Source organism: Diceros bicornis, chromosome 23 (assembly GCF_020826845.1).
Source record: "Diceros bicornis minor isolate mBicDic1 chromosome 23, mDicBic1.mat.cur, whole genome shotgun sequence".
Classification (NCBI taxonomy): domain Eukaryota; kingdom Metazoa; phylum Chordata; class Mammalia; order Perissodactyla; family Rhinocerotidae; genus Diceros; species Diceros bicornis.
In genome coordinates this window covers 25704622-25722831 of record NC_080762.1, presented here as the reverse complement: position 1 = coordinate 25722831, position 18210 = coordinate 25704622, and the positions used below count along the sequence as shown (strand labels likewise).

General features: G+C 39.7%; 1 protein-coding gene across 1 annotated transcript; it reads right to left on the bottom strand.

The window, feature by feature from the left end:
* Positions 1–1768: 1768 nt before the first annotated feature.
* CD164 (CD164 molecule) lies at positions 1769–16359 on the bottom strand. Its single transcript, XM_058566492.1, has 6 exons — positions 16087–16359; positions 13208–13294; positions 11702–11776; positions 10357–10392; positions 6369–6425; positions 1769–4310 (listed from the first exon to the last, which is right to left on the bottom strand). Exons 1-6 carry the CDS (start codon positions 16268–16270, stop codon positions 4144–4146), a joined length of 606 nt encoding a protein of 201 aa, XP_058422475.1. The 5' UTR covers positions 16271–16359; the 3' UTR covers positions 1769–4143.
* Between the last annotated feature and the right edge of the window lie 1851 nt (positions 16360–18210).

The following is an 18210-nucleotide window of genomic DNA, read 5'->3' as shown; positions in this document are numbered from 1 at the left end:
GGTTCCTCTCATACTTCTCATCACCTCAACCTCAAGCTGTGCTGGTTTGGAGGTCTTGGTTCTCAAGGGGTGCTTCAACCAGGAAAACAACAATGGGTCTACTGATATAAAATCTAAGATGAGACTGCCACGGGGCCATCTTGGGATTCTTATGTCACTAAACCGATAGGCAGCAAAAGATGTTCCCCTACTGGCTGGAGTGATCGATCCTGATTACCAAGAGGAGATTGTATTGCTGGTTCAGAGGCGGCAAGGACCCTATCTGAAACACAGGGGATTCTCTGGGTGCCTGAGTACTTCCACACCCAATAGTAAACGTTAATGAAAAACTATGGCAACCAAAACAGGTAGGACAATTGGAGGACTCAGGACCTTTGGTAATGATTATTTGGATCACCCCACCAGGTAAAGCATCCTGACCAATTGAGGTTCTGACCAAGGGCAAAAGAAATACTAAATAAGTAGTAGAAAGTCATAAATTCACGGAAACTAGGGCTTTAAGCTTCAAATTCATCCACTGTTGCCTGCTCCATCCATTATTATAAAGTGAAGCTGGACCATATGAAGACTTCTTTGCTAGATGGCATGATGTTTTGTCAGTAGATATCGGAAGGATTTCTTTTCCTAGTTCTGGACAAACTCCCACAGCCCCCAGCTCTAGCAGTACACACAGCCTACCAGTGGAGTGTCACTGGTGTGGCACCTCCTATGCATGGCTTATCCTGCCCCTCCTTGGATGACTTCACGGATTGCCATTGGTGTAACATCTCCCCCTGGATAGCTTCCCTGGCACCACCTCAGACTCACAGCTACTACAAACTTTATCCAGAGAGCCTGGGTTGTATCCTCTCTAACGATTTCTGGAATCCAGCTTGAGGGAAAGCAGATAGTGGCCACTTCCTATACAGTCATGCACTGCTTAACACAACATTTAATAAAGGACATCCTTTAGGCAGAGGTCAATACCAGTAGCAACAGATATCTACACAAAGCGATGGAGAATAGAGGAAATAACTACATGGGTGAATATACAGGACTTTTTATTATCACCTAAAAAATCTATTTTGGACCCCATTCTTATCAAAATAACAATTTGTTTCTAGCAACGTTTTAGGGAGTCTTCAAGCTTGGCACAGAGTTTTATATAATACCTGACCATACGTAAGGCTAATATGAAACCAAAAGTTCGTGATGTTCATGATTTCTATGGCAAAATTATTAAGTCCTCCCTTCTGGGTCTTAAGGCTTACAGGGGAGTATTCATTCTCTCTTCTTAGTCCAAGTGCTGTGATTTAATATGGAATATAATTTTTCCCCAAACATGGACCAACAGAAGATTTCACATACCAGCATGTGGCTTGGTACTAGATATTTATACCAAGTACTCTAAAACAGAAGCCCAATTTTACTTTTATGTGCCATCTGAACTAAAAAGGCAGAAAGTCACAAACAAGCTTTCAGTTATATAACAGATGGTATTCTCATAAATTCTTTACTTGGTAAACTAGAGCATAAGTAGATGATTTCTATTGATTTGTGGAAGATCACCTTGCATGTCACTCCCATAGGCATACCAAGTCCTCCCTCCAACGCTTATTTGTAAGGCTCTGTCCTCCAATGATGAATACATCCCTTAGTTATTATCTGCAATAAAAATTGAGTAACACAACTCATCCCCAAACAGACTGATAAGGTAAATCCACTAGCATTCAATTTTATAATCAAAATGCAAAAAACACACTTCAGTTAATAAAAAAGAGCAGATTAATTCAATAAACACATAGATTTATTTTAAATCAGTTTGGTACACAATACAGATTGGTTTTGCAGTTTTTAACGAACCGAAATAGAAATTTCTAAATACAGCAGTGTCTGCCTGTGCAACAAATATCTGTAAGGTAAAATAAGGTATTTTGATAAGACCTACATCTGCATGAACAAATCAGATGAAAAATCTGAAAAGGTTTCTATATACCTTCTGGATTAAAAAAACCCAAAAATTATCAATGGCTCAAGATACTACATTGCTAAAGAAAGGGGGGAAAAGGCTGTGAGTTCTGTAAGAGTTCTTGCAAAACCGAACGAACTCCATATTATGATTTTGTTGTTAGAGCAATATTCAAAACTACAGAAGATGAGAAGCTTCATTGGCTACATTTTCACAAAAACTGTTATATGTGTTGACATTAATGTGTGCCAAGATGGTCATATCTAGGTAAATGACAATTATACCATTGTAGCTAATTTCTGCCACTTTGGGAGGAATGGAAATGGTGTGTATTTTCAAATGAATCTGCTATCTTGCAGCACTCACTAAAAGCTAACAGCCATGGCACCATAATAAAATTTTTTGTGAGGTACCTAGAATATTACTAATGAAAACACAAAAATGTGAGGCAAACCTACCTTTTCCCAAAAACTTTTGAAGCCAGAGATTTTAAACAATTAAGGCACTTGAAAACATTAGGTGTATGTACAAATGTGCAAGTAAAACAAACTTTAGCTGTACCAGCAAGTAACAAAGAAACAGTAAATCTTCTCTTTAAGAACCTTTAACATACTTATCTAAATGCAAGGAATTTTGGCTCATGAAATGGACCAAAGCAACATGTCATTTCCTACTATAAAATATTGAAAACCAAGTGCTAAATTCAGCCACTAGAGGCTAAAGAAACTAAAACAAAAAAACTTTAATGATCTAAAAAAGCAAAAGCTCATTTTAAACTAACTTAAGCCTCTGAACTAACCCAATGTGTCAAAGGCAGGGGAGAAGTATCCCTCTAAACCCCCAAATCTAGTGCTTTGTAAGAAAACTAAAGAATAAAAGTATGCATGCTTATTACACTACGGGAATCGAAACTAAGAAGAAAGGATGGGAGAGAGGAGAAAGAAAGAAGAGAAAGCACAATCTGTTTTTCTAGGGCAATCATCATTAAAAATCTACAGTAATCTCATCAACCAAAATCCTTGGATTTTCAGAAATTACAGTGCTCACATTTGCTGTCTCAGAACTTAAAATGATTGTCTCATTGAAAGTTAGTAAATGATTCTAAAACAACTTATTTGCTTCTTGCCTCATGAACATAGCTACTTTATAAGAAAGCTTGGTGGAAACCCTTCCAAGATACAACAGTGTTACAATACTTTTTTGAAGTACAAAGGAAAATAAAATTAAATCAATTTTATCTCTACACTTTTTAACAGCCCTAAGAAAAATATTGGGAGGTTCAATATGTGAAGGCTTTCACCTTTGTGTAACATCCTTTAGCTTAAGTCACTCAGGTGTGAAGCAGGTGAGTTTTCAATGAAATACTAACGGTATCTAAAAGCAGGTTCACTACTGCTCACACCAGTAGTTACATCCTCAGACCATTCTTTACCTTCCTTAATGGCAAAGAACAAATCACAAACATTGTAAGTTACAGTCTACCTTTCAGTCTGTCTTTTAAGGCACTGTTCTTTATTTTCTCAATGATATAAGGTGCTTCACAAGTATGAACAATCTGCTGTACTTCAATGGTTTGTATCCTTTCCATTCATTTCTTTAAATCTGGAATGTAATTCCTTGTGTGGCATCTTATTTCTAATGTAGAAAAAATAACTGCTATCAAGCACAAAATTTAACTCTAAGGATACAGTTTACTGTAAGAATACTAAATTTATAAATTTATTCCACTTTTGAAACGATAGCCAAAAATCCACCTGATTCTCATTTGGCACATTCTTCTCAATTCTGGTCACTAAACTACATCCTGAGTTAGGATGAAAATAATGCAGCTTTCAGGCTTTAAAACGACTAAATTTAAACCGCCAAAAGAGTCATGAGGTTGTCTCGCAGGACAATGTTTTCCATCACTTACAGAGTTACATTTGGCATGTCAAGAAGAGAGAACATAATCCCACAGCAGCAGCCATTTAAAATAAAAGACAGCCACAAGGATTCATGCAGAATATTTTAAATATTCTCGTTGAGCAAAATGATTTAGCTAATTTTCTTCAAGGATGATGCTCCAAAATATCCTATATGCATCCTCTGCAAATTTAAAGCTCTTGGAATAGTGTCTTCCATGTGGGACATCTTGCAAGATAGTATTTTGGTTTCAGTGAGTTACACGCCAGTCCTTGTTAATTTAATGGGTCTGTTTACAGAGTGTGGTAGTTTCGTTCTTTAGACTTGCAGAATTTATAGAGAAAGAAAATTACAGCCTGCACACCCAAGACAAGGACAATTCCTCCGATGAAACTGGCTGCATCAAAGGTCGACTTCCGCGCAGGTGGTGAAGTTGGAGTTAAAGTGGTATTAGTTGTACCTGTTCAATGAGATAGAAGAAATAACAATACTTACTAAGTCTCAGGATGATTCTCTATCATAATTTCAAGCTCCACCTGAGCTTCTATTTCGCCATGTGTTAAATTCTATCAAGTATTTCCTTGAGTCAAGTATTTACAGCTAGAATTTACCCATAATTGAGGAGAACAATCATTTACCAATCCCACTCTTCATGCCATCCAGTGATATCAAGTGGGCAATATTGCCATATAACTTCAAATATGAAAGTGACAGAAAGATTCTCTTGGTTTATAAATTATGCCCTGGGAACACGTCAAACCCTTTTAAAATTTGCAATTTCTTCAGACTACACTCATGCACTGCTTAACGACGGGATACATTCTCAAAAACGCATCGTTAGGCAATTGCATCATTGGGCGAACATCATAGAGTGTATTTACCCAAACCTAGATGGTATAACCTAGTATACTCCTAGGCTATTGGTACTAATCTGTCAGATATGCGGTCCTTCATTGACCAAAATGTTGCTATGCAGCGCATGACTAAAGTATATATATTTTTTTTTTTAATTTTATTTATTTATTTTTCCCCCAAAGCCCCGGTAGACAGTTGTATGTCGTAGTTGCACATCCATTCTAGTTGCTGTATGTGGGACACGGCCTCAGCATGGCCGGAGAAGCGGCGCGTCGGTGCTCGCCCGGGATCCGAACCCGGGCCGCCAGCAGCCGAGCGCGCGCACTTAACCGCCAAGCCACGGGGCCGGCCCTAAAGTATATATTTTTAACTAAAAACTTTAACTACAAATTTAACTAAAAATACATATTTTTAGTTAACTGCTAGAGTAAATATTGATGTTGAAAATTCATACAACTTTTGAATCTTACTAAATACATAAGGTAAATAAAAATTCAGTTGCAATTTTTCAAATTACAAAAATAATCTTAAGTATCTACAATTTATAATTTCAACAAGCAAAACAACTTGTTATTAAAGGTATCTTAAATGTTACTCTGCAAATTTTACATTATGAGAAAGTATTACCTAGTTATAAGAAAATAAGCACAAAAATCTGAATTCCTTTTCAGGGACTAAAACATGTCTGTATAATAAGTGGCCCAGGTTTAAAATTAATTACAACTGTTCTGTATTTCTTCTTGTGAAGACAGAATGGCTTCATTGAAACTGAAAGGCAGCACAAGAATGAAACCAAAATAATAAAAAAAAACACAAAAGATTCATCAGAATCAAAACAACAGTATATTGGGGCTGGCCCCATGGCCTAGTGGTTAAGTTCAGCATACTTCACTTTTGCAGCCTGGGTTCGTGGGTTCGGATCCCACGCGCAGACCTACACCACTTGGCGGCGGCCATGCTGTGGCAGTGACCCACATACAAAATAGAGGAAGACTGGCACGGGTGTTAGCTCAAGGACAAATCTTCCTCAGCAAAAAAACAACAACAAAACAGTACATTAAATATGAATAGAGAGAAGGCTTCCCAACCTGCGTACCTTCAGTGTCCTGTGGCATAACCTAAATACGATTTAGTTAATAACATGTCAAATCATGAACTAATAAAAAATTAATTTTCACATGTACTTTCAGGAGTTATAAAGGAATATAACAGGTTAAGAAATATGGTTGAGTGGCACATTTGGTAGTGATCTTGGCTTTTTAGACCTTTTTCAGTAAAAAAGGATGGCTATATTTTCTTCACTCAAATTGCCATGGTCTAATACAGCACACAACCAATTCCTAACAGTAATCAGTATTTAATTTTTAAGTTTTAAGAAATTAGATTTCACCTACAAGTTGTACTAAAGGGTTTTAGAAAAACATTATCATTTAATTCTAACGTGTCATGCCAAATGTGATTATACATTAAAAAACTAGAAGAGGCCTCTCAGCAAACCTATAATTATTGCTTTAACAGCCTACTATCTTGGTCCTTCAAATGTAAGAGATGAGTTTCAGTTCATAACTATTCCTGAATACAACTGGGAAACAATGGCAGACATAGTAAAAGGCAATGTGCACACACATCCTACCTCACTGTTGGTTTAAAAAGCCTCAATTACCTGATGTAGCAGCTGTGGTGGAAGCTGTAGAAGTGGAAGGCAGAGTTGTGGTTTTAGCTGGAATGTAAACAAAATGTATTAAAAACAAATTTCTAAACTTCCCGGTTATCTAGCATCTATCTTTTTAAAATAATGCTACCAACTTCAACATACTTTCAACTTTTTTAGAGAATAAAGGCGAAATTTCAGTTAATGGTTAACTAACATATCTACACATTCAGAATACTAGCTTTTAATGTATTTTAAAACATTAAGCCATATAAAATTGTATCTATGTTAATTAACATCTACATATATATCTAAGTATAAAATCTATGTATATATGTGGATAAAGTTTGCAAAAAGACACACAGAAGGGCAAGAATTAGTGTTTAGGTGAGGGAACTATAGGCTCTTTATAAATAATCTTGCTTCTAAGACCAAAACTATTAACTTTAAAAGTCATTGTAAGAAACAAGTGCAACTCGGTATTTCTTATGTAGGTATCAAGATTTGCTTATCTTCTTAATTTCAGGGGGTCGGCAAACTTTTCTTAAAGGGGAAGACAGGAAATATTTTGGCTTTGTGCACTGTGTAATGCAAAAGCAGCCAAGGACGACACGCAAATGAACAGGCAAGGTTGTGTTCCAATAAAATTTTATTTGTAAGAACAGATGCCCTGGGGCCATAGTTCCCCCAATTTAGATTACAACAGCCCAAGCGTAAGCTCTAGTCTCGCACACTGCGTGAGTTCAAATAATCATCTGATGATACCTTCAAAGAAATGCACACTCATGGGAAGAACTGGTTTGAATGTGAAAACATTTTAGGAACTAAAGCACTATATTGAGAGACTTCTGTTAATACTGATACTACTAATAGATACTAATAAACAATATGTTAATAATACTGATGGCTACGTCCACATACGTTTGTATCCTTTTCTCTCTCACTGTGAGCACTGCCACACACATTTTACCCACCCTGCTCATGGCTGGAGAATTAGGTCATCTCTTATTTCTCCATGCTATGAACATCTTACAGGGAAAGATCTGATCTCATCTCTGACAGGATTGATTCTTACACAGAATTCCTAGATTAGAGGATATGATTATTTTAAGACTCATAATCCCTTCAATGTTTTGGTTGCTTATACATTCTGTGTAACTCAAAAAGTACACTTTACAAATTAAACATATTATCAAATTCTTTTCAATTTTACAACACTATTACTAATTATGTCTGACAATGTTAGGGAAAAAAATTCACAAATTTGCTATTTGGTTCTCAACATCCGCCCTCTGAACGTGGTAAAAACGAATTCTTTTTTGTTAACAGGCAAAATACTTACATACTTTTACTTTTGACCAAAGTATTACATTGACAAATCTTCAAAATTATGCATTACTTAGGGAATATACCTCTACTGACCTACTGTATGTTCCTTTCATTTAAAAAAATAATTCATAGGTTATAAAAGCTGTTATTAGTGATAGAAAATTTAGAAAACACAGTAAAGACATTTAAGTAATCCCATCACTCAGAGGAACACGTTACTTCCTGCTGGCCATTTTTCTAGGTATGTATATAACAAAAAAAAGGAAACTGTACTAGAACTACTTAGCACAGTTTGTCTTCCACTTTTGCAAGCCCTGGCTTCCTTCCACTTCCAAAGAGAGAGAAAACAAAAGAGAAACTCATGGTAGTGCACAGGAGAACCCAGTGTGGAGCAAGCAGGAGAACTACATCAAGACTCATGGGGAAGAAATTAAAAGTGGACCCACAACAGTTTTGGGTAAATTGTTTCCCCCTCTCTCCCTTTCTGTTCACCTCCCACCTTCTGTAAATTAGTTTTCTCTGAACATCTCTGCTTTCATCAACCTTTAACATCCTCCTTGTCAATGACTTCTAATGAGTGCTTGAGGTTTTTGACTTTACCACTTTTACCACTGTGTGCTCTGCAAAATAAGTTTTGCAGCATTTGCAGATCTCCACGGAGTTCAGTATTTCCACTGCAGCCATAATTCAGGCTACTGACAGTATCACTGAAGGTGCAGTTGGGAAGAGCTGCGCACCACTGGCTAGCAAAAGCTGGTACAAGCTAGCTCATGCTGCCTAAGTCTTTCAAAATGAGTTCCTGGCCTTGTTATAGCATTTGACCACTTTTCCTCTAAAAACCTACACCCAAAACACACACAGTTTCTCAGACACACTTCTCTGGGCTTTCTTACTTCTCTGCCCATCCCTACTCAGTTTCCTCTCCTGTCCTCTTCCCACTCCTTAGACTTATCCTTCTCTCGTTCCCAAGGGTTTGGTCCTCTAGCCACATTCTCCTCTCTAAAAGCTGCTCCAGCGGACTCTACTACTGCCTGCACTGATTAACTTACCTGTATTTCTAGCCAAGAGCTCTCCCATCATCTCAATCATCAAGTGCTATCCTTGTACTTTCTAAGCCTATTTGCATATATCTGCAACTCTTCCCCTGTTAATTCTCTAGAGTTACTGGAAAGGCTACCTAATCTCCCTGTGTTCACTCTTGTCTCCTTCCAATCTCTTCACATTGTCAGAGTAAGTCATTTTATTAAAATTCAAGTGTCATCATATGGCCTACATGCTTCAAATCCACCAGCAAGACATACAAAGGCACTTCCCAATCTGGCTCTTGTCCTCTTGACTGTCCAGCTTAGCACTTCCTCACCTTGTACTGGACACTCCAATGCTACTCCCTGACCTCACTGTACTCACATCTCCTTCACGGGAGCTGACCACCCTCCTCTGCCCAGAAAGCCTCTCATATTTTACCGGGGTAATCTCAAGACTCAGTCAACATCTCCAGTGTCATCACATGCCATACTACTCAATACGCACACTCTCCTACAAATCCCCCAAGAGCTGTGCCTACTTACCTCTTTCATAGTCCCTATAATAGACAAAATGCTGTCTTACTTCTGTCTCCATATCTCTATCATCTAGCCTTGTGCTTGTCCTGAAGTAGTTTTTTTTCTTTTCTTTTTTTGCAGGGAAAGATTCGCCCTGAGCTAACATCTGTTGCCGATCTTCCTCTTTTTTTTCCTCCTCAAAGCCCCAGTACATAGTTGTATATCCTAGTTATAAGTCATTCTAATTCTTCTATGTGAGCCACCACCACAGCATGGCAACTGACAGATGGGTGGTGTGGTTCCACGACCAGGAGGCGAACCCAAGCCACTGAAGTGGTTGAGTGCCAAACTTTAACCACTAGGTTATCAGGGCTGGCTCCTGAAGTAGATGTTTTTTAATTATTTACTCTTTTTTTGAATTGGTAAAGATTTTAATAAGGAGATATTATCTAGTGCTGTTGAAGGTATGGTGAAAAACTTACCAGTTGTTGCTGGGAATGAAAAGCATATCTTTCTGGAAAGCAATCAGTATTGAGAGTCTTATCCTCTGACCTAGGAGTGGTGTTTGAATCAATCCTATCAGAGATGACAGCAAATATTTCCCTATAAGATGTTCACTGCATGGAGAACAAAAGATGACCTAACCAAGCAACCAAGAGCAGGATGGGTCAAGTGTGTACAACAATGCTTACAGTAAGAGGAAAACAATTCAAACACGTATGGACATATTATCCAACTTAATAAGTATATTTATTTAGATACGTACACAGAAAAGACTAGAAGAACTTAATGACTGAAAACATTTTGGTGTACCTCTGGATGATGGCAATTATAGGGAATTTTAATTTCCTTTAGGCTTCTGTATTTCCCAAGATTTCCACAAAATCCACAAAAAGCAGTTTATAGGCTCTGTGCAAAGCTATAGCAAATCTGCTCGGAGTCAATGAACGTGAAACACTGGAGTCATGTGTCAATGTCACAAACAGTACACATTAATTATTGTCGTCCAAGACTAAATATGTCTATAATCATACCAACAACTTTTAGGTATTTAATCACTAAAAAGTTATCCATCAAGAGAACTTAAAAATCCTGAAAGGAGGAGGACAGAGTCAATTATCTTGTATTACCTGTAGAATTGGTTGGCAATGGAGTGGGAGTGGGAACTGTGTAAAAAAAAAACAAACAAACCATGTAAGTCAAAGCTGTCTAAACTATCACAATCTACAACACTATTTCCCAACCTACAGTCATTTGAGTACCACTTTCACAATTTTTACATTTAAGTATCACCTGCAGAGGAGACTGACAGTTGCTCTCACCCAATATCAGTCACCCCTTGTTTAGAAACAGAAGTACCAATTTTTAGTGACACTTCCTTCCCCCAAGAAAAGACATTTTGGAGCCTCCCCTGCAGCTAGGTGGCCATGCATAACTCCTAGGAAGCATCTTTAAGGTAGAGATGGGCCTCTCTCTTTCCCTTCCTCTTCCTGCTGGCAGGACACCAAAGTGATGGCTGGAACATGAGCACTCACCTTAGAGAGGAAGGTCACAGCCCTTTTTGAGAAATGACAGGGTGGAAACCTAGAAGGAGCCTGGTCCCTGATGGGTGCTGAGCTGTTACTTGAGCCCAGGCTTCCTTTCCACAAGAGCAAGGTAAATCTGCCTATTCCTTAAACCACTGTAATTTGAGATTTTATGTCCTTCATAGTTGAAACTAATTCTAACTGATGCATCATCAAATAAGTAGAATTACTTATTCAATTTTTCTTTAAATTACTGTCTTTAAAAATGTTTTATTTAGTCTTGTTTCTAAGCAATAATATCATGAAACCACAAGTCTGATATAGTTATTAGTGTTTTCTAACACACATTCAAATAAATATTAAAAATGTTTGTTCATTTACCACCTAAACCATGTTATGCAGTCTACATAGGGTATAACTGTCTTATACTAATGAAATGCTCAGTTACAAAGTTCAAGTTGGGATGGGGAGATAGGGAAACCCCCACCAAAATTCAATAGTTATAGGCAGTCTATTCTCTGGGTAAAGAGTAAAAGTTAAAGAGTAGTCAAGTTCCTCAAAGTACAGAAAACAGATAAATACAGAGAAGATTCATCTGACCACAGCACAAACTATGCTGGAGACTGAAAATCACCAGTACCATAACCAAAAAGTGCCAGAACAAGGTTGTCCAGGCCTGTAAAAGCAAAAAAAGAGAGGGTCTAAACTGCAGTGAATTTCCAGAAGAGTTAAAAAAAAAGAGGCATCTGCACTTACAACATTCCACAACCAGCTTCAAAACATTGTCCTTTTAGCAATCGATATGAATATGCTATTCATATCTAAATTTCTAACAAGATGCGAGTTATGGAAATGCCTCAAACCAAATATGGAAATAAGGCCTCCTGAGGCAATGATCTTCCCCACCTCTCTGTGGCCACTTTTGCCAGCAGCCACTGTGAATACTCACCAGAACAGAAGTTTGTGTGGTTCACCAGCTGGCAATCACCAACAGTTGCATTATCTGAACAGTGGCTTTTATTTGCTATGGGGGGGGTGGGAGACGAACAATACCAATCATTCACTTATATTATCTTTGACTTGGCTGCTAAACTCAAGAATTGTTTCCAAAAATCAAACTCATGCATAAACACTTTGGAAGTCCACAGACCAACAAAATACTGTTATTCTCTTTTCCCCACTGTTTTAGAAATATTACACAAGATCTCTCCAAATGTTATCCTTTTAAAATTCACAGGAGTATATCAAATGGGTAAATCTGAAACGCTTAGATCTCAGAATTGTGGTATGACTACTGCACAAGGAAGACTGCTAGAATCCACACAAGAGGGCTGAGTCAGTAGGGAGAAGAGGTCAGGATGTAATAAAAGCTTAGTCAACAGGGGAGGTGCCCTGACAGCAGCAGTAGGACCTCTCTCCAGATCTCTGCTTCAGTCTTCTACACTTTCTAAAACAGCTTCCTGGACGGGCAGACATGTAGCAAGAGTAAGGGAGAGCCTCCCCCAACATATCCCACCATAGGGCACTCAATCTTTCAAACTTGCCCAACTCCTATATAGTGCCATACATGCAAGGAGCGGCGCACTCTTAAGTTCCATTTTATGACCTAAAAAATGTGACTTCTACAACAAAGTTAATTTAACCCCAAATTAAGCTAATATCTTAATTTTAAAAGAGGTTTTTAAATTTTGTTATAATTTCCAGAACTCTTAAATTTTTCAATTAAGAATAAAGAAGCTTATTAATATGTAGCTTTGGCTTTGTCTTTATATATATTTTAAAAACCTGACTGTTTTTACTGATAAGAAAAAAATGCAACCATCTTACATTAAGAAAACAGAATAACTTATGCTGTAATCCCATGGTTCTAACAAGAACCTTATGGGCATTTCGAACTAGCTCCATAACTAGCTCTTTATCCCTCAAATTAAAGGTAACTTTAAAATTTAACAAAAGCACAGGAAAGAGTCAACTCTCTTCCCACCTTATTCTCCTCCCATACCTAAGGATCCAACAAAGTTTCACACGGTCTCCTTATAGTTCATCTAGCAGAGCTCCTACAGATGACAAACGCCTCAAACATTTTTCTGGGGAACAGTTTTCAGGGAAAAATTGCACAACTTTCTTTCACAGCTAATTTCAGTGTATTAGTGCTCTCTCAATCCTACAAGGGTCTAAAATGTCTCTTCCTTTAAAAGCTATTGAGCCATAATTATCAAATCTAAGGAATTAATTAAAGGAGGGGAGAATGGGAGACAAGAAGAGATTTTAGGGGGAGGGTTAAGCAATTGGCACTTTATAGAAAAGTATCTGATTTGCAAAATATATAGTGCACACTATCCTAACTGTTCCACAAAATTTTCAAATGTTCAAGAATACCTTGTAGTATATTTTAAAATGTTATAACAAAACAGTTTTGCATGCTCAATATTAAAGCAATTCCAAAGTTTCTTACCTTCTTTACATTCTATCCAAAAGCAAGTAGTGTTAGCAATGCTAGGATTAAAACAGGAAACACAGCTGTTTCGGCTTTCACAGGTTTCTGGGGGGGAGGGGGGAGGTGTATGAAATCAATTAATTGGTATCTCATTTTGGGTTTGTACTACATATCTTTTTTAAACAACACTAAGCATTACTACAGTACCAGAATTACTAATTAAGAGACCTGGTAAAACTTTATAGCCCATGGACAGACGAATGGATTAAAACAATGTGTTATACACATATAATGAAATATTGTTCAGGGAAAAAAAAGGAAATCCTGTCATATGCTGCAATATGGATGAACCTTAAGGATATTATGCTAAGCGAAATTAGCCAGTCACAAAAGGACAAATACTGCATGATTCCACCTATATAAAGTATCTCAGAAGCAGAAAGTAGAATGGGGGAGGAAAATGAAGATTTGCTGTTTAATGCGTATAAAGTTTCATGCAAGATGAAAAGTTCTAGTGCTTATAGTTAATACTGTAACTGTACACTTAAAAATTTGTCAAGAGGGTAGATCTCATGTTATACGGATTTTTTTTTTAACCACACACACAAAAATACTTCATAAACTGACTTACTAAGAAATTCCAATTATTATAAATGAGTTATGAAGCCAGAAGTCAACTCAACAGAGAGGGGGGAAAAAAAACAAGCTACTGGGAACACTCAGTACTTCATGGTATCTATCTAAACAATTCTTTTTTCAGGGCAACTCTTTCACAGCCACTCAGGGTTTCTTGAGGCATTTTAAAGCATCCTAAAAATAAAAATATTGGAAAAAAGACTATGTTATAAGGCCAACACTACATATAGGGAAATCACTGCCCCAAACATCAGATGAAACATTGGCATTTTTAATAGTAATAAACACGTATTACAGGTTGAACTCAAGTTCCAATGATGCCCATTCTGAAAACCCCAGAGATTCGCGTAATTCATAAATCATCCACTCTTTCCAGGGGTCCTCCAAGACTATGGAGGGTAAGAGATGACACATCTGGAGGGAGCTACATTCAAGTATATAAAATTTAACAAGTTAGCAAGGTCTTTGTCAATAATTTTAAGCCAAGTGGCCCAGAAACACGACCTCAAAGAAGGCTAATTACAATTCAATGTCTGGACAAACAAATGAACTATAGAATTGGGCTCTGTTTTCCTAGAAGCTCAATGCCTCCAAAAAAATCCCTGTTTGCTTTTTCTGTGCCTAAAAAATGGTTTTGCATAGAGACACTGCATTTCAATACTTCATCATTAGTATTTATCAGAGACTGGGACATTCATGGGGGGGTGTTACAAAGTAGAAATAAGTTCTTCAGAGGTTTGTATACAGATGGAAAATGCTAGTTTAAAACCTTTTGTGCTTGAAGATGAATGGATAGCATAGTGAAGGTTATTTACCATGAATTTAACTTGCTACCTTTCAGACTGCACCTTATCCAAGTACTACTTAGAGAAAACACAAATCATCTCCTTTGGACGCATTTCAATTACACAAAGGCAATTAACTTGATATTTCCAAGCTTCTCTTTAAAATAACCCACAACTACAATTCTGGGAGGAAACTGCCAAACAAGGAGACAAAACATATTTTGCTCTATCATTAAAAAACGTACGGTAAGAATTTCTACTATTGTACTGCAATTTATTTTCCCAATTTAAAAATTTTTGAATTTTACCATTACATATTTCTGAATCTAACAAATAACACTGTCTATTATATACTTTATTAAACTTTTATAAAATACAAAAACTAGGGAAGACACTGTAAAACAATATGACCGGTCTGAAAAAATTGGCGAGGTCAAGATCCTTACACTTCGGCAATTCTTCGGTCAAGATGCCAGTTATTCCTTACCCAATATTAACTAGAATAACCAATCACACTAAATTGCAGGTTTTAAATATCTGGGGTTTCTGCATCTTCTAACCTCAAATTTATCTTCCCCTCTTCTCTTTTGCGTTGTCACGGGATTGCCAATTTCTGCTTTAAGATTCAGTGTATGCCTCAACCAGTTCCCAAATGGTGTGCAGAGCTTAAAAAAAGGTGTGTTCCTGATCGGGTTTTAGAGAATCGACAGACCTGGGTTCCAATCCCAGCTTCACAATCTATTAAACATATGGTCCGGCGGAGTTACTTTATATCTCCATCTACTTTCTAGGTTCCACCACCTATCTAAAACACTAATAGAGATATACGCGAAGCACCGCGTAGGCGAATGGGTATTTTTCTTCCTTTACACGTACCCTAGAGTGTAAAGTTTTCATTAATTAAATGTTCAAACCTCAGACATATCCCATACCTATACGCAAAATCTATGCAATTAGATAGCAGACGACTTATTTTCTCAGATCCAAGTCTGAGCATTCATGTCTTAAGTTTCTCTTTCTCTCCTTCGCCAACTTCTGAAGAAGCCTCCCTGCGGAGAGGACCCGGGTGGACCAACGCCTGACCCCAGGGATCGGGAGGGAGTTCGGTCCATCGCCAACTTCGGAGGCGCGTCGCCTCGCCCCGTCATCAACCCCATAGCGGCCACCGCGGAAGGAAGCCACGTCCCCTCGTCCGAGCCCACGGCGAGGCCGGGTATTACGAGGCACTTTTAAAAAGCACCTCGGCATGGGGCCCTGTGGGACTGGAAACAGCCCAACGGCCACCCAGGCTCGGCCGCCCCTTTCCCACTGGGGCGCTCCCACCCCGGCCACTCCGCGCTCGGCCCCGGCGGGACTCGGACGGGCCGCCATGTTGCCCGAGCCCGGCCCGCCCCGGCCCCGGCCCGCGCGCCCCGCGGACAGGGAAGGTGGCTCGGCGGCTGGCGGGCGCAGAAAGCCCGTTGGGCCGGCGCCCACCTGGTACCAGAGTGGTGGTCGGCGGGTGGGTTGTCCCCGGCGTCGAACTCGTCTTGACGGTGGGCGGTGGAGTCGTGGTTCCAGTCACGTTCCCGGTCGGTTTCGGGCTCTGAGCTGCAGTCAGCACACAGAGCGCGACCAGGCAGGCGGCGGCCCGGAGCAGCGAGCGGGAGGGCCTCGCCATCGCGTCCTCAGCGCTGGGGTTCAGGCGAGAGCTGCGGCGCAGGACACTCCTGCCGTCCCTCTGGGCCCCGCGGCGCCGCTTCCGAGTCTCAGCTCCCCGGGCGGGAGCGCGCTGAGGTCACGTGAGGGCCCTCGGGCCGCGGCGTGCGGGGGCGCGGTGGAGAGGGGCGGGGCTCGGGCGATACCAACTGGAACCGTAGGGGGGAGCAGGGGTATCGAGAGGACACCGAGGGACGCTGTTCCTCAAAGCGACTGTACTATAGCGAAGAAAGTGACTAGACACAGGAAACTATTTTCTTTTCCCTCAAATTACCACACAGGACGCAGTTGGGCTTTTCTCCTTCCTGCGATAGGGAAGGCTCTTTCCCTGGCTTAGATGGAACAACCTACATGATGTGGCGCTCGGCGTCCCCCGCAGCGACCAGCGAGGCTGTAATTCCGCGGCCCCACGTGACCTCCGGGACCGCGCCTCCCGGACCTGAGTCCAGCTGGGCGGAAGTTGTTTCTGCGCTGTGCAGTTAGAGCCTGGGCGGGAATTGTTTGTGCCCTGCTATTGCGTTCTCAAGGTGTTTGCATATATCTTTAGTAGGACCTGGGCTTTTTTTTGGAAATGGATTTTGCTGAAGTAACCCCGTGTCGGGACTCCCCAGGGAAGTAGAGACGCCACGTGATTAAGGGCTTAGAGCACCGCCGCCCACGTAGTGTGAGCGGCTGAAACACCGAGAGCGTCTCCTGGCTTCCAGCCAGAGCCTCACACTTTTCTACCTCTGCCCCGCTTTCCCAGGTTGACTTTTCCGAATTTGTTGCTCTTTGAGTCAGCGGTAACAGCAGCCAGTCAACGCCACCGCTCTAGTCAGAGACTCTCAGAGGATTTGAGTTGGGAGTCCATTCGATCTGTTGCCACCCCCGGTGTATAGGTGAGGAGACTCAGTACAGTGACTTGACCGAAACCCCCGATTGCTTGGCCTCGGGGCTGGATTTCGAAATGCCTGTTAATGCCCTGTCACTGCTCAGGCTTTTATTAAGGGTGAGCGCCATCTGATGCCGAGTCTCACAAAAACATTCACAAGTGCAGCTATGCTTATATCAAATGGTAAATATTAGATTATAAAAGTAGTACTTAATGTGTTTTTAGCTATTTGTATTTATCATGTAATTTTAATTACGCAAATTTACCCTGATAAGATAACACAAACGTTAATTGCTTTTGTGAGATTTGCTTTGCTATGAAAACACCAGAAAAGGTGACTGCATAAGCGCTTTACCTTTTTTTGCCTAAACTTGAAAACTTTTATAACTCCCTAGAATCTAATCAGTGGGGTCCTTCTATACCCTCATGACTATGGACGTTTGTTCCATTGACTGCACTAGTTGGAGATTTGTTCAGATGTAAAGAAGAAACTGATGGTTTTTGAGTGATCCAACCTATGGCCTGAAGCAGGAGAGTGCAGCCAAGTAAATAAGTGAGGTCCCCTCATCAGCCTTCCAGCAGTGAACCATCTGCTCCTCTCTCAGGATACCTCTCACACGGGATTTATTTAGCACATGACCACCACCCAGACCAAATGAAGGCGCTAACCAACTTTTATTTTTTTAAGGTTACAAATATAATAGAAGTTCTGTCTCTTCCCATACCCCAATGGGTTATCTTGTTTATACCATAGGATGAACACACCTCCCTGGGGAGGCCATTGTTTTCCGGTTTGTCATCTGGGTGTTCAACTCGAGTCCTCAGATTTTTGTTAGTTCTTATAAGGAAGCATTTCACTCTCTTGTTTTAAGACTAGAAAAGCGCCGGCTTATTTTATTTTATGTGGCATCTGTTGAGCTAGATCAAGGAAGACTTCCAAAGTCATTTTCACCATTCCAGAGCAAGGACTGGCATCTGTGATAGAGTTTTAACAACATGTATTACACCTCGTGTAATATTTAAGTAAATTC

Excerpts from the sequence above, each read along its gene's own strand:
- CD164 (XM_058566492.1), bottom strand. The coding sequence starts at position 16,270 with ATGGCGAGGCCCTCCCGCTCGCTGCTCCGGGCCGCCGCCTGCCTGGTC. Across the intron at positions 10,393-11,701 it reads CCACACAAACTTCTGTTCTG|TTCCCACTCCCACTCCATTG; the intron begins GTGAGTATTCAC and ends TTTTTTACACAG. Across the intron at positions 6,426-10,356 it reads ATTGCCAACCAATTCTACAG|CTAAAACCACAACTCTGCCT; the intron begins GTAATACAAGAT and ends TTTACATTCCAG.